The sequence below is a fragment of the Mus pahari genome, chromosome 5 (assembly GCF_900095145.1).
Source record: "Mus pahari chromosome 5, PAHARI_EIJ_v1.1, whole genome shotgun sequence".
Classification (NCBI taxonomy): Eukaryota; Metazoa; Chordata; class Mammalia; order Rodentia; family Muridae; genus Mus; species Mus pahari.
In genome coordinates this window covers 18,772,416-18,785,348 of record NC_034594.1, presented here as the reverse complement: position 1 = coordinate 18,785,348, position 12,933 = coordinate 18,772,416, and the positions used below count along the sequence as shown (strand labels likewise).

General features: G+C 44.5%; 1 protein-coding gene across 4 annotated transcripts in view; it reads left to right on the top strand.

Moving 5' to 3' along the window:
• Aff3 (AF4/FMR2 family member 3) overlaps window positions 1-12,933 on the top strand; it is a 448,844-nt gene that overhangs the window by 426,362 nt on the left and 9,549 nt on the right. For all 4 annotated transcript variants that reach the window (XM_021197941.2, XM_021197940.2, XM_029538747.1 and 1 more), the window contains 3 exons: window positions 5,749-5,812; window positions 8,461-8,597; window positions 12,747-12,818. In XM_021197941.2, the coding sequence (XP_021053600.1) occupies window positions 5,749-5,812; window positions 8,461-8,597; window positions 12,747-12,818 (273 nt within the window). The remainder of the gene's footprint in view (window positions 1-5,748; window positions 5,813-8,460; window positions 8,598-12,746; window positions 12,819-12,933) is intronic.

Genomic DNA, 12,933 nt, shown 5'->3' with positions numbered 1-12,933 from the left:
AGCCAGCACAGCCTGAGAAATGTACTCTGAGTGCTGTCAGAAATGTGGCGTAGGGTGCTTCCCCTCTGGAGACGCCAAGTTCCAAGCTCCTTAGGATTCCAGTCAGTATCTATCAAGGAACAAAGCTGCGTAGGGATCCTTACTGCTTAAACACTGTCTGGCTGTATCAACAGGGTGTATGCAGACAGCAACACCTGGGAGCCCCAGTCCCCAGATAGCCCCATCAACAGTGATGACTGGAGGGGAGCCGGAGGGAGAACACTTGCCTGGTGTGCGTGAAGCTGAGTTTGTTGCCCAGTTCTGCAAAGCTAGCACTACAAAACAGCTCGTGTGTGAAAAAAAAAAAGAAACATTTAACCTCTTGCACCGTCTGCCTTCTTTTGGAACAAGCACCTGAAAGCCAAGGACAGTTAGGGCATTCCAAATGATACCGGGGGTATCGCAAGAAAGAGAAATCTATTTGATACCACCATTGCTCCTCTGTCTGATGTAGATTTCAGTTTCTCTAAGCAAACCATCCCCGATTTCTCCACGCCCAGGAACCTGTTTTGTTCAAACACAGTAAGCTCTCATCCCTGCCATTTTGCGCAAAACAGGCTTGCTCTATGGAAGGACGGCCTTTCAAAGAGGTAGGAATTACAGAAAGCAGTGTGCCAGCCTCTCTGTGGGAGGCCATTCATCTCTCTGCTCCCTCAGCCAGGAAGGAGAACAAAAACCCAAGTCCTCTCTAAAGCTCCCGAGCTCAGATGTGTCAGGTCCTTTGCACGCGGCTGCCGCTCAGGGCCAAGGCTGTGTGTCTGTAGATCATGCTGATGGAAGAAAAGAAAAGGAAACGTCCTGTTTGGATCAAGTACACCAATGGCTTTTGTTACACTGACCTATTAGCACAAAGGTGCACACGGCTGAGCTCTGGCTCTGCCATTAGCCAGTCCCAATTTCTGTGGAGTGCTGGATGCTCTTCCATTTGCAGTGTTTAATTGCACGTTTATTGGCGTGTTCATGACCGTCATAAAACACTATGAAAAATAACACACAGGGTATTATTATAGAAGTGTAAAGACTCTAGATTTTCCCACTTAAAGACAGATCGGGTGAAAAATGTATTCTGCACTGAGACCATTAGTTTTATTTCAGAACCTTTGATATATTAGATGCTGTACCTCTGACAGGTGTAAGGACAATTTCATTTTTCCTACTGACTTGTATACAGCCTCGGAAAGAAGCATTTTCAGAGGAGGGTGAGTCCACAGCCACGCCGGACAGGCTGAGTGACGTCCCATTGGTCCCAATGGCTTTATAATGGCCTGGTTTAAGAGCACAGCAGCAGAAATCACCTGAGAGGAGAAAATGGGCCAATCTCCAGGCAATTTTCCGTGCTTAGTATAGTGAGCCCTCCATTATATGCAAAGCGGAGTCTAACGAGCGTGTTTGTAAATGGTCCATAGATGGCACCAGGTTTCCCTTTAACATGGCAGGCTACTGTTGTAGCTGCCAGGATCCCGTCAGAAAATTAAATGTGTTACTTACCCACAGGCACTGCTGTGTGTCCGTGACTCAGCCTCCACATCAGGTTTGAAAGATGCATTCACGTGCTCCAGATAAAAACAACATTGATTGAAGAACACACATTAGGGCCTATCAGCGCCTGCCATCTCTAAGAGTAACTTAGAAAATCTGTAAAATCTAAGATGCTATAGCTTATGACCGAGACAGTTTCCCCCCCCCCCATGGGAACAAAATGCATTTAAAAATGACAATCATTTAGTGATGAGGTCTACAAAACAGGACACACGCAACAAAATGACCAAACTTAGATACTGGAGTGTAGAGCAGATAATGATGTGGAGAATTTCGAGTTGCCATGGAGACACTCTCCGGCTCATTGGTTTATGATGCTGCACCCTCTCAGAAGGCAACACTCTTCCCTAAGCTCAGAAGAAATTCAGTACAATTCAAGGATGACTGTAGGCTGGGGAAGACCAAAGAGGTCAGCGGTATGGTCCCCGCTGAAATGTACCCGTGGCCAAGCTGCACACATGAAGTAACTATAGCCCTGTAAACTTGGAAGGCAATTAATTACCCACCAAGTATAGCACAGACAAGTTCTCTGAAGGGGTGGGGAAGAGTCAGAAGCAAGGGCTATGCTGATAGCCCCTGATAGTGGTCAGACTCCAAGGGGGGTAACCTTTGGTTCATGATAGGATTCAGCGAACTCTCAGTGAAGGAACGGAACTCACAACATTCCGGGCGGTGAAAAGGAAGAGCAGAGCTTCAAACCAGGAAGGCAGGCCATCAAAACTGATGGAGCCTGCCTAGACGAGGTTCAAAGTCCCTCATGAATACCTAGCCTGAACTAAGATTTGATTTCAGAGGCCCCAGAGTTTGATTTTAGAACAAGATGGTAACACAACAGAAGCCATACTTTGGAAACACTGGTCAAGGAGTAAGTTTCCAGATTGACTCTAAGGGAGGAGGAGTTAGAGCTCCGAAAACCTTGATAAAAAGCCAACTCAAATGGTTCTTCCTTAGCTGGAGAGATGGCTCAGCGGTTAAGAACACTGACTGCTCTTCCAGAGGTTCTGAGTTCAATTCCCAGCCACCCCATGGTGGCTCAAAACTATCTGTAATGGGATCTGATGCCCTCTTGTGGTGTGTCTGAAGACAACTACAGTGTACTCATACACATATAAATATTTTTTAAAAAAGAAAATTAAGTTTTAAAAAAAAAAGAAGAAGAGAAATGGTAAGAAGTGTGGACACATCTGGCAACCAGGGAGAACCGATGAAAACTAAAGTCACTCACACTGTCAGCACTGGGGTCCGAAGCTCGGGAGTCAAGTCTCTGCTTGGCTGCAGGCAAGTTCTAACTGTCTGTGTTGGGATGTGAAGCCAGTGACCAATCAGGGCAACAGCTCTGCCCCTGCCAATGCCCTAACAGCAGATGCGTATCATGGCACACCGTTCCAAACCCACGGGATCTAACCCATCAAGAAATACCCCTGGGGGCTAGAGAGATGGCTCAGGGGTTAAGAACTCAGGTTGTTCTTCCAGAAGACCTGGGTTCGATTCCCAACAACCACATGGCAGCTCACAACTGTCTGTAACTCAGATCTCAGGGGATCCAACATGCACATGATATACAGACATGGTATATAGACAAGAGTACCCATTCACATAAAATAAAGGTTAGGGGAAAAAAAGTAAAACTAAGACTTTGAAAAAGAAAAGAAATGACACGTCATCCATAGACCTCAGAGGGTCACCAGTGGCTTGTCACTTTACTTCAGGATGCTGGTAACAAGGGAGGTTATACGTGTGTGGGACAAAGGGCGCACAAAAACGACGTCATTTCTGCTCAGTTCCACTGTGAATCTTAAAAATGCTCTAAAATCGATTTGTCTGGAAGCAGAAGCAAGTAAGAAGTAACAGTGGAAATTGGCCAAGTCTGAACCAAGTTAGTCTGTAGCCAGAGGAGGAGCACTCTGTTAGGGCTACTAAAAAAGCATCCACATGGAGGTGTGGGCCGGGGAGATGAACTAGAAAAGCAGAGGTGTCGGGAGCAGGCCCTCTTCACGGAGGAAACCTTTAGCCTCCGCAGAGACCCACCAAAGGGAACAGCAGGCTTTGGACTGGATGGGAACAACGACAGTGAAGGAGCCATTGCTACCAGACAGACAGTAGCATTCAGGGAGTTCCTCAGCTGCCTTGCCACTTCTTTATGGTAACAGACCAACATGTCAGTCTCAGGACACTGCCACAACCCTGACAATATGTGTTAAATTTCTTTTTTAAAAAATACTTTTTTTTTTTTACAGTTCAGTCATTGTCCCCCCTCCCAGTCCCCCCTCCCACGGTTCCTCATCCCATTCTTCCTCCCCCCCCCCCGACTCCAAGAGAATGTCTCCCCCACTCCCACCAGGCCTCCCCACTCCCTGGGGTCTCATGTCTCTAGAGGTTTTGGCGAGTCTTCTCCCACTGAGACCAGGCCAGGCAGTCCTCTGCTGTATGTGTGTGGGGAGCCTCATATGCTGCCTGGTTGGTGGCTCAGTGTCTGAGAGATCTTGGAAGTCCAGGTTAGTTGAGATTGCTGGTCTTCCTATGGAGTCACCCTCCTCCTCAGCTTCTTTCAGCATTTTCCTATTCAACCATAGGGGTCCCTGGCTTCTGTCCATTGGTTGGTTGTAAGTATCTGCATCTGACTCTTTCAGCTGCTTGTTGGGCCTCTCAGAGGGCAGCCATGCTAGGCTCCTGTCTCTAAGCACACCATAGCATCAGTAATAGTGTCAGGGCTTGAAGCCACCCATTGACATGTATCCCAATTTGGGCTAGTCACTGGACCTCCTTTCCCTCAGTCTCTTCTCCATTTTTGTCCCTGCAGTTCTTTTAGACAGGAACAATTCTGGGTCACAGTTTTTGACTGTAAGATGGCAACCCCATCCCTCCACTTGATGCCCTGTCTTTGTACTGGAGGAGGACTTTACAAGTTCCCTCTCCTCACTGTTGGACATTTCATCTAAGGTCCCTCCCTTTGAGTCCTGAGAGTCTCTTTTTATTATTATTATTATTCCAATTTTTTACGGAGAACTAATTATTTGCTTTGATACTGATTTTGTTTCTTAGTTTGGTTAATTAAATGTGGTACTAACCCACAGTTTACTATCATAGCACATACTGATTTTTTAAGCACCCTGACCTCTTTGCATTAAGGAATGTTCTGACCTCCTGGTATTACAGTGCGGTAAAAGACCCATTAGAACCTGAAACAAGACAGTTTAAAATAAGCATATCATAACAGGTTAAACAACCATGACGAATGTCTCTGCTGACATCATAGCCCCGACTGGTATTCATGAGAAGGTCAAGTTTATTGATCACATAACACATGGAATACAAAGAAGTTTATGCTGATGGCATCTAAAGAATGTGAAGGTTTTGTTTGTTTGTTTGTTTTATTAATCTATTAGACAATGCATTTTTAAAGGCACCATCCTTTGCATAGCTTTTCTATATATGTGACTCAGGGTTGTTATGCACATGCAATCGGTCTCGGGACAAATTACCTTCATCTCCCAGAACTGGCCATGGCCAGGGCTGTTGCTTCCATATTACACATGTCTAATGCTTCTGTTCACCAGCATAATCAGCACTCCAGTCGATACATGGTGTCTCTGCATTGTTACAAGGTAGACATCATCTTACAATTAACTTTATTACAACTGGAACATAGTCACACTGCATCACAGTTCTTTCATTTCACTGTGAGGCTTTGAGATAATTAAATATATGTGCATACAATTCTAGGTACCATTTCTATAAATGGCACACTCACAAGAACAAATAAATATTCACCCATACATATCCATGATATTATCATCAGATATATTTACAGTTTTTAAGTTAAAGTGGGGATGGGTTTCTGTAGATACTATGCAAAATAAGATTTTTTACTTTTTTCTTATCCATACAAAAAAAAAAAAACTTGTCCACAAATTAGGCACTGAGGAATCACATTAAAATAACTATAAATATAGGCTATCTGCATGTATTGAGTGGGCTCTGAATTGCTAACTTAGAAGAAAAGTAATGTATTTTATGTACAGGCTATAATTTGAGAGTGCAAAATGTAGGCCTGATTCTGTATTAAGCAGAGTTTTTTAAATTGCTCTTTATGTTTGAATGAAAGAAAAGCGTATTTCCCATAGATCTCACACTTAAGCAGTAATGGCATCTGATGTTCTCCTCTTGCAGGCCTCGAAGTGCAGATTATTTTATGCGAGAAGCCAAGCGGATGAAACATAAAGCAGACGCCATGGTAAGACCCTTTCTCTCTAGACTTGCTAGTCCAAACTGTTTGTACTGCGGCTTCGTCACTGGGGCAGTATAGCCAGGGCAATTATAAAATCTATTACAAGGATGGCTGGGCCTACTAAATGGGAAAATGTTTATATAATCAAAGGCTCATAGCCCAATAAATTATGACTTCACTCGGCAATGTCTAACTGGAAGAAAGCCCTGGATAAATGAATATTGCAATTTACTCTTAAGGATTGAGTAGTAGCCAGCGTCAGTGCAGTCAGTGGGTGGAGCTATTAGGAACAAATTAAATTTGCATTTTACTCTCTGGCTAGTCTGGCTGGCTGTTCCTTGGCTCAGGCCCACGATCAAATCTCTTTTCAGGAAGACTGGTGTTCCTCGTGTGGGGGCCAAAAAAAAAAAACCCACATCCCCTCAAGTTTTATAACATAGAAATGATCACCTGGACTTAAAACCTCAGGTTGCCATGATCTGATCTTTTCGAAGAATAACTTTTCTGACTTGAGCAATCTCCAGTTTTGGAGACCTTAAAGCTTTCAAGCGAGAAATAGAAAGACTTGTGGTTTGTTTGTTTCTACCTTGAAATTCTAGTTTTCTTCCCGGCTGGAGTTCATAACAAGATCAGTCAGGGGGCTGGAGATGAAGGTGCCGTTTCAGTTACCTTTCAGAATATGATTCCAGTGAGGAAGATACGTAACCCTCAAGAGGCGTGCTCAGTGTGCCTCATGCTGCCCACCACAGTTATCACCTGATGTCACCTGCTGAGGAGCACTGGGATAGTGTGGATACCGGCAGCAAATATCAGAACATAGAAAGGATTGCAAGGGATGGCTCTTGTCCTCAGACAAGTGCAGAGTTTAGGTCATCCAAAGAAGCTGATGTGTGGATCGCTCTTTCCATAATACTGAAAAGGAGGACAGAAGGGAAGGAAGGAGGTTAATTAGTGAGTGCACATGCATGGCCACTGCTAAGCAAAATCACACTTTGTTTGGTTTGATTTGGTTTGGTTTTTTTCAAGACAGAGTTTCTCTGTGTAACCCTGGCTGTCTTGGAACTCACTCTGTAGACCAGGCTGGCCTTGAACTCAGCAACCCACCTGTCTCTACCTCCCAAGTGGTGGAACTAAAGGTGTGTGCCACCACTGCCCAGCTGCCTGTTTTGATTTATAATATATTAAGTTATTGATTTGTTAACAAGAGGTTTGCTCTGCAATCATTTTTCAAAGTTATCGTTGTTAATGAAAGTTTGGGAAATTATTTATTTAGTTTTAGTGGTGGGGCTTGAGAGTAAATGGGAATTAAAGAGAGTTAAAGGGAAGGTCCATGAGTTTGTCTTTGATTAATAAATCATGGGAAAACAGAGGTGTTTTTTTTCAAGGCAAGAATATGTGGTTTTCTGGAGCAGCATTCACTGTCTAGAGCCAGAACCTCAGTACAGAGTCCTAGACTTGGGAGAACTCGGGCTATAAAAAGCTGGCCCATGGCTGCTGCATCTGGTGTAGGGAGCCCCATTTTGCCAGGTGTGTTCAGCCAAACTGTCGGTGCTATGAAGTTGGTGCTGCTTAGCATAAACGTAGGCCATGTGGATAACCCCCAGAGTTGTTCTGGCGGTTGATTTTCAGCTCTGAACCTTGGGTTGACCCCCGCTTTGTTCCTGTCCTCAATCATCAGTGAGGCCCTCCCTCTTAGCAATGAAGCCCAGGAGGGTGGGCATCCAGGGGGTATAAAGTCACAAGTAGCCCATGAGGCGGTAATCAAGGCTCAAAGACAACCATGAATATCTATGTACAGAGCCAGAACTTTGAACTCTGGCACACGTTTAGCACCGTGTGGGGGTAAATTTGCCAGACCACTGGGGAGAAGGAAACAGAAATCTGCAACTTAGCCTTGAGCCGCACTGACGGCTGTCAGTCACGTGACTCCGACGTGTAGGCACTTAACCTGCCTCAAATCCGAGGCAGTCTGAGAGAATAACCGGAAAGGACTTGTACTGGTTGCCTTTTATCGGTGGGAGCTGGGCTCCAAGCTCCGAGCTCCCCATATCGTTCCTTGAAGCTGCAGATTATCCAAAGCCTTATGTGTACATTTTTCATATGCATCCATGTTTTTAATATGCAGTAAAGCACAGAAAGACATTCACAGTGACTAGTAAATACTGATCATGGAGAACAATTATAATAGAAAACTATGATTTAAAAAAAATAAACTACTGTATATTTCTGGAATTTTCCTCAGAACATTTTAAAACTGTATTGACCACAGGATCCTGAAACTGTGGAGAATGAGCTATGGATGGCAGAGAAAACTACCTCCCTCCCCACCTCCCTCCCTCCCTCTCTCCTTTCCCCCCACCCCTCAGCTCAAATCTTAGAGCTCAAAACCTGTGTTTCTCAAAGCATATAAACTCTGTGGAAATTCCCCCCTTTAAAAAGCTCTTATGAAAGCTGGGCATGGTGGCACACGTCTTTAATCCCAGCACTTGGGAGGCAGAGGCAGGCAGATTTCTGAGTTTGAGACCAGCCTGGTCTACAGAGTGAGTTCCAGGACAGCCAGAGCTACACAGAGAAACCCTGTCTCAAAAAAACCAAAAAAAAAAAAAAAAAAAAAAAAGAAGAAGAAGGAACACATAACCGGTTCTGTTTGTCAGGTGGAGAAGTTCGGGAAGGCCCTGAACTATGCCGAAGCCGCCTTGTCCTTCATCGAGTGTGGAAACGCAATGGAACAAGGGCCAATGGAATCCAAGTCTCCGTACACCATGTACTCGGAGACAGTGGAGCTCATCAGGTAAGCAAGCCCTGCTTCCAGCAAGGGCGGGGTGGGGCGGGAAGTGGTACACATAAGCACATACTAAGAAGAGAACTGTGGCCTGCTCTAGCAGCCATTGGGAGCCAATGCTCCTCTGTAAATGGTTTTTAAATGTTATTTAATAACTATTAGTTATTAATACAACTCAACAAGCCCCCCAATAATCAAGGCAGAGTCCTATGGATTTTTAAAATCAGTGTTAGCACAATTACCGTGCCAATTACCCCTAATCTATTTTTCTCTATGCTTGACTGTTAATTTCTCACTTGTGCTTGCCAAGTGCTTGCTGTTTGAGTCTTGGCCCAGTTATTTCTGCTCTGTCAGTCTGTCCGTGGGCAATTTCATTCAGCCATGTGCTCCTGGTTCACCATGTCTAATGGAGACCTCTTGTTCTCTCTGTCTTTTTCCCCTTCCCCCTCCTTCTCTCTCCTTCTTTCTCCTCTTTCTCTCCTCCATGTCCCTACCTGCGATATCCCTAAGCCAATAACTAAAACCCCACCAGCCTCTATTCTCCCCCATTAATTGGTTGTAACCACTTTTATTTAACCAATAGCTTTAAATTGGGGAGCTAGGTTTACATTACAAGGGCTAGTATACATGAGCATTTGCTTGTGGGACTGCAACCAGTTCAGAATTTAGCATTTGTATATACTGCACCAGACCAACTTCCAAACATTACTCCCCCAAAATAAGAATGGGGAGGGGCTTTCAACTCTCCCTTGGCTTGCCTTCCTGTTTCCTATGTGAGGCAGGGTACCTCTTGCGCAAAGCCTCCCTGGCTGTCCAGAGTGAGGGGGGGGGGGTGTCCCCGTGTCCTTCAGATAGGTCGTGGGAGGTGTTGAACTCATCTCTTCTATAAGTTGGTTGAAAATAAAAGGTCAGTAGGGAAAATGGAGATTCAAGCTTATGGTAGGCCAGTTAGCTGTACAAGCCACTGGGTTTAGTCCTTGTCGCTCAAATGAATAAATGTATTCACTCATTCTACTTCTCAAGAGTAGTGAGAAGAAATGACAGTAGTAACCTGAAATGTAGACCTAAGGAGGTGTTTCTTGGAAGGAAACCTACGAAGGACCGTCAGTATATCGCTAAGCAACAGGGAATTAAAACTATATGCAGACCAGGTGTGCAGTTTGTGATTTTTAAATATCGGACACCACAGGGCCTACAGTGAACTTCAGTGCTTAAAGACATCATGCTGTAAAGTGGACAGGTGAATCATAGCCACAACAAAGCCCATCAAACACAAACACACGGGATGTAGATATGCCGCCTGCTGCACCCACTGAGGTTGGCCACCTGGCCCAGAGAGAGCACACTTCAGAATGAGTAGCGCCCCCTCAGTACCCAGAAAGTGGAGGCGAGGGTTGTGTTTCAGAGGAACAGTATACAGTGTGAATGTGTATCACATGTCAAATTGTACCCCATAAAATGTAACCAGTTATGAACTCTGCCATGATGGGATTTGTAAAGGAGCAGTGGCTATTTTGCCACTTAAATCTGTGCCTTACTCAACAGTCCTAGCTCCCCTCTCCCTAAAAGACACTTGGGAGCCAGGGCATGGGCATCTCTCGACAAGGGAGAGATTTCCTCCCTCCCCAGGGCTACAGAGAGCAAAGGATCATAATCAATTCAGGGGAACAAAGCCACCTTAAGATTCTTTCTTTCTCTCTTTTTTCTTTTTTAGTTTGTTTGTTTGTTTCAAGACAGGGTATCTCTGTGTAGCCTTGGCTGTCCTGGAACTCACTGTGCAGAGCAGGCTGGCCTCAAACTCAGAAATCTGCCTGCCTCTGCCTCCCAAGTGCTGGGATTAAAGGCCTGTGCCACCACTGCCCGGCCACCTTAAGATTCTTGCCCCTGAGCACTGTTAGCTTGAGAATCACTCCCAACTCATGAATTTCCAAGCCACTACAAACGATAGCAAACATAATCATTATCACAAAAGATCCAACTTTGTACATGCATGCATGTATGTGCATGCATGTATATGCATGTATGTGTGTATGCTGTGTATGTATGTGTGTATGTATGTGTGTATGTGGTATGTGTATGTATATGTGTGTGGTGTGTGTATGTATTTATGTGTGCTATGTATGTGATATTGTATGTGTGGTGTATACATGTGTTTGTGTGTGTGGTATATACATGTGTGTGTGGTGTGTATGTATATATGTATATGTGTGTATGTATACGGTATATGTATGTGGTGTATGTATGTATTTAAGTGTGTAGTATGTGTGGTGTTATGGATGCATGTGTATGTATGTATATGTGTTTATTTGTGTGATGTATATATGAGTGTGGTATGTATGTATGTTATGTGTGGTGTGTGTATGAGTGGTATGAATGTGTGTTTATGTGTATGCTATATGCGTGGTGTGTGTGTATGTGTGCATATGTCTTTGTGTGTTGGGTGTATTTGTTATGTATGTGTGTGTATGGTATATGTGTGGTGTATATATGTGTGTATGGTATGTGTGTGGTGTGTATGTGTGTGTATGTATATGTGGGGGGCTAGGGTATGTGTGTGGGGATGTGTGTGTATGTGGGGTGTGTGTATGTATTTTATGTGTGTGGTGTATGTATGTATGTATGTGGTGTATTTCTGTGTATGTATGTGGTGTGTGTGTGTGTGTGTGTGTGTGTGTGTGTGTGTGTTATCACTAGAGCCCCAGAATGAGAGGAAAAGAGAATGGGGCAGAAAGAATAGTAGAAGACATAATGGCTAAAAATCACTGAACAAAAGACAGATTCAAAAAGCCAAGAAACCCCAAACAGGATAACCCTAAAGACACACCAAGACATGCCAAGACACACATGACAACATGGGACTACAAAACCCAAATCCTGAAAGCAACCAGGAAGCATGGCATGCTGTCAGTGTGGGGACAGCAGTGGTCCCCTCTCACTGGGGCATAGAGAGTTTAAAAACAACTGTCCAGTGCTCAAGCTGGAGTCAGGCTAAGGGAACCATAAGCCGTTGTCTCTAGCTGACCCACAAGTAAAGAGGGAGAAGACATCTCTCGTTTCCCTCTCCCATTCTCAGAGCACAATGGAAGGTTGGAATGGAGATAAAACAAAAACAAATTGTATTTGGAGAGTGTCAGAATACAACCTAGTTATTTGTAAACTAAAAAAAAACAACTGAAATAAAAAATATATTTTTTAAGACTGAAGGAACTTCCTCAATAAAAAAAAAAAAGATGTGGTGGAAAAAGGAATCTTGGTGTGTCTAGGAAGAAGAACACTTGTAGCTGTGTACACAATAAACTTCCTTCCAGTGAGTTTTGTAAATCATTTGATGGTTGAAACAAAATTTACACCACTGTCTGGTGCTCAAGTTACTATTACTTAAGAGAAGGGAGGTAAGGACGTCTATGCCTCAGTCGGTGTAAAACATTGACACCATCAAACTGCAGGTCACACAGACAGGGTTTTACCCAGGGCAAGCTTTGGGGTAAACTGCAAAGGGCTGCTGTTGTAGCTTAGAGATTCTGCAGCAACAGGATTACTTTCTCAGCCGTTTTCAGCAAGCCACTTGCTGTGCCAAGAGCTTCACAAAGTAAAACCTGAGCGCTGCCCTCCACGAGGACGTACCAGGGTGACCTCAGCCCCATCCTCAGTGACTCCGTGGGAGAAATCCAGGGGAAATGACGCCTTACCGTATCTGCGGATACTTCTCGAGCTTGCGGCACTCCTGAGAGTTGGTTCTGTGTCATTAAAGTGCAGAGGATAGCCATAAAAGCCATCTCTTCCCAGTGGGCACGGTAATGCCGTCGGCTAGCTTTTAAGGCAGGCTTGTCAGCACCGTGAGCACCTACGTACTCAGGTTGGGTTCAGTGGTTAAGAACACCCACTGCCTGTGCAGAGGACCCAGGTTTGAATCCCAAAACTCAAAGCTACTTTGTGACTTAGGCTCCAGGGGATCCAATACCCAGTCTGTCCTCCATGGGCATCCGCACCCATACATGCCCATATGTACATACATGTACATAACAAGACACACACATATACATAAAAAGAAAAGAAAGAACACCTGAGGGTGGGGTGGAGAACCATAGAAAAACTTCTGTTGACACCCAGAAAGCACTTTTTAATTCCTTTGCTTTTTTATCTCTTTCTTTTTTTAAGGTATGCTATGAGACTAAAAACCCACTCAGGCCCCAATGCCACACCAGAGGACAAACAGTTAGCTGCGCTTTGGTAAGTATAACCCCAGCTCTGCAAATGGGGTGCTGAGCTGCCCTGTGCTTCCTGGGACCTCCAGACCACTTTCCCCTAAGGTACCCTGAGTTCATGGTAACCACATCACGGGGAG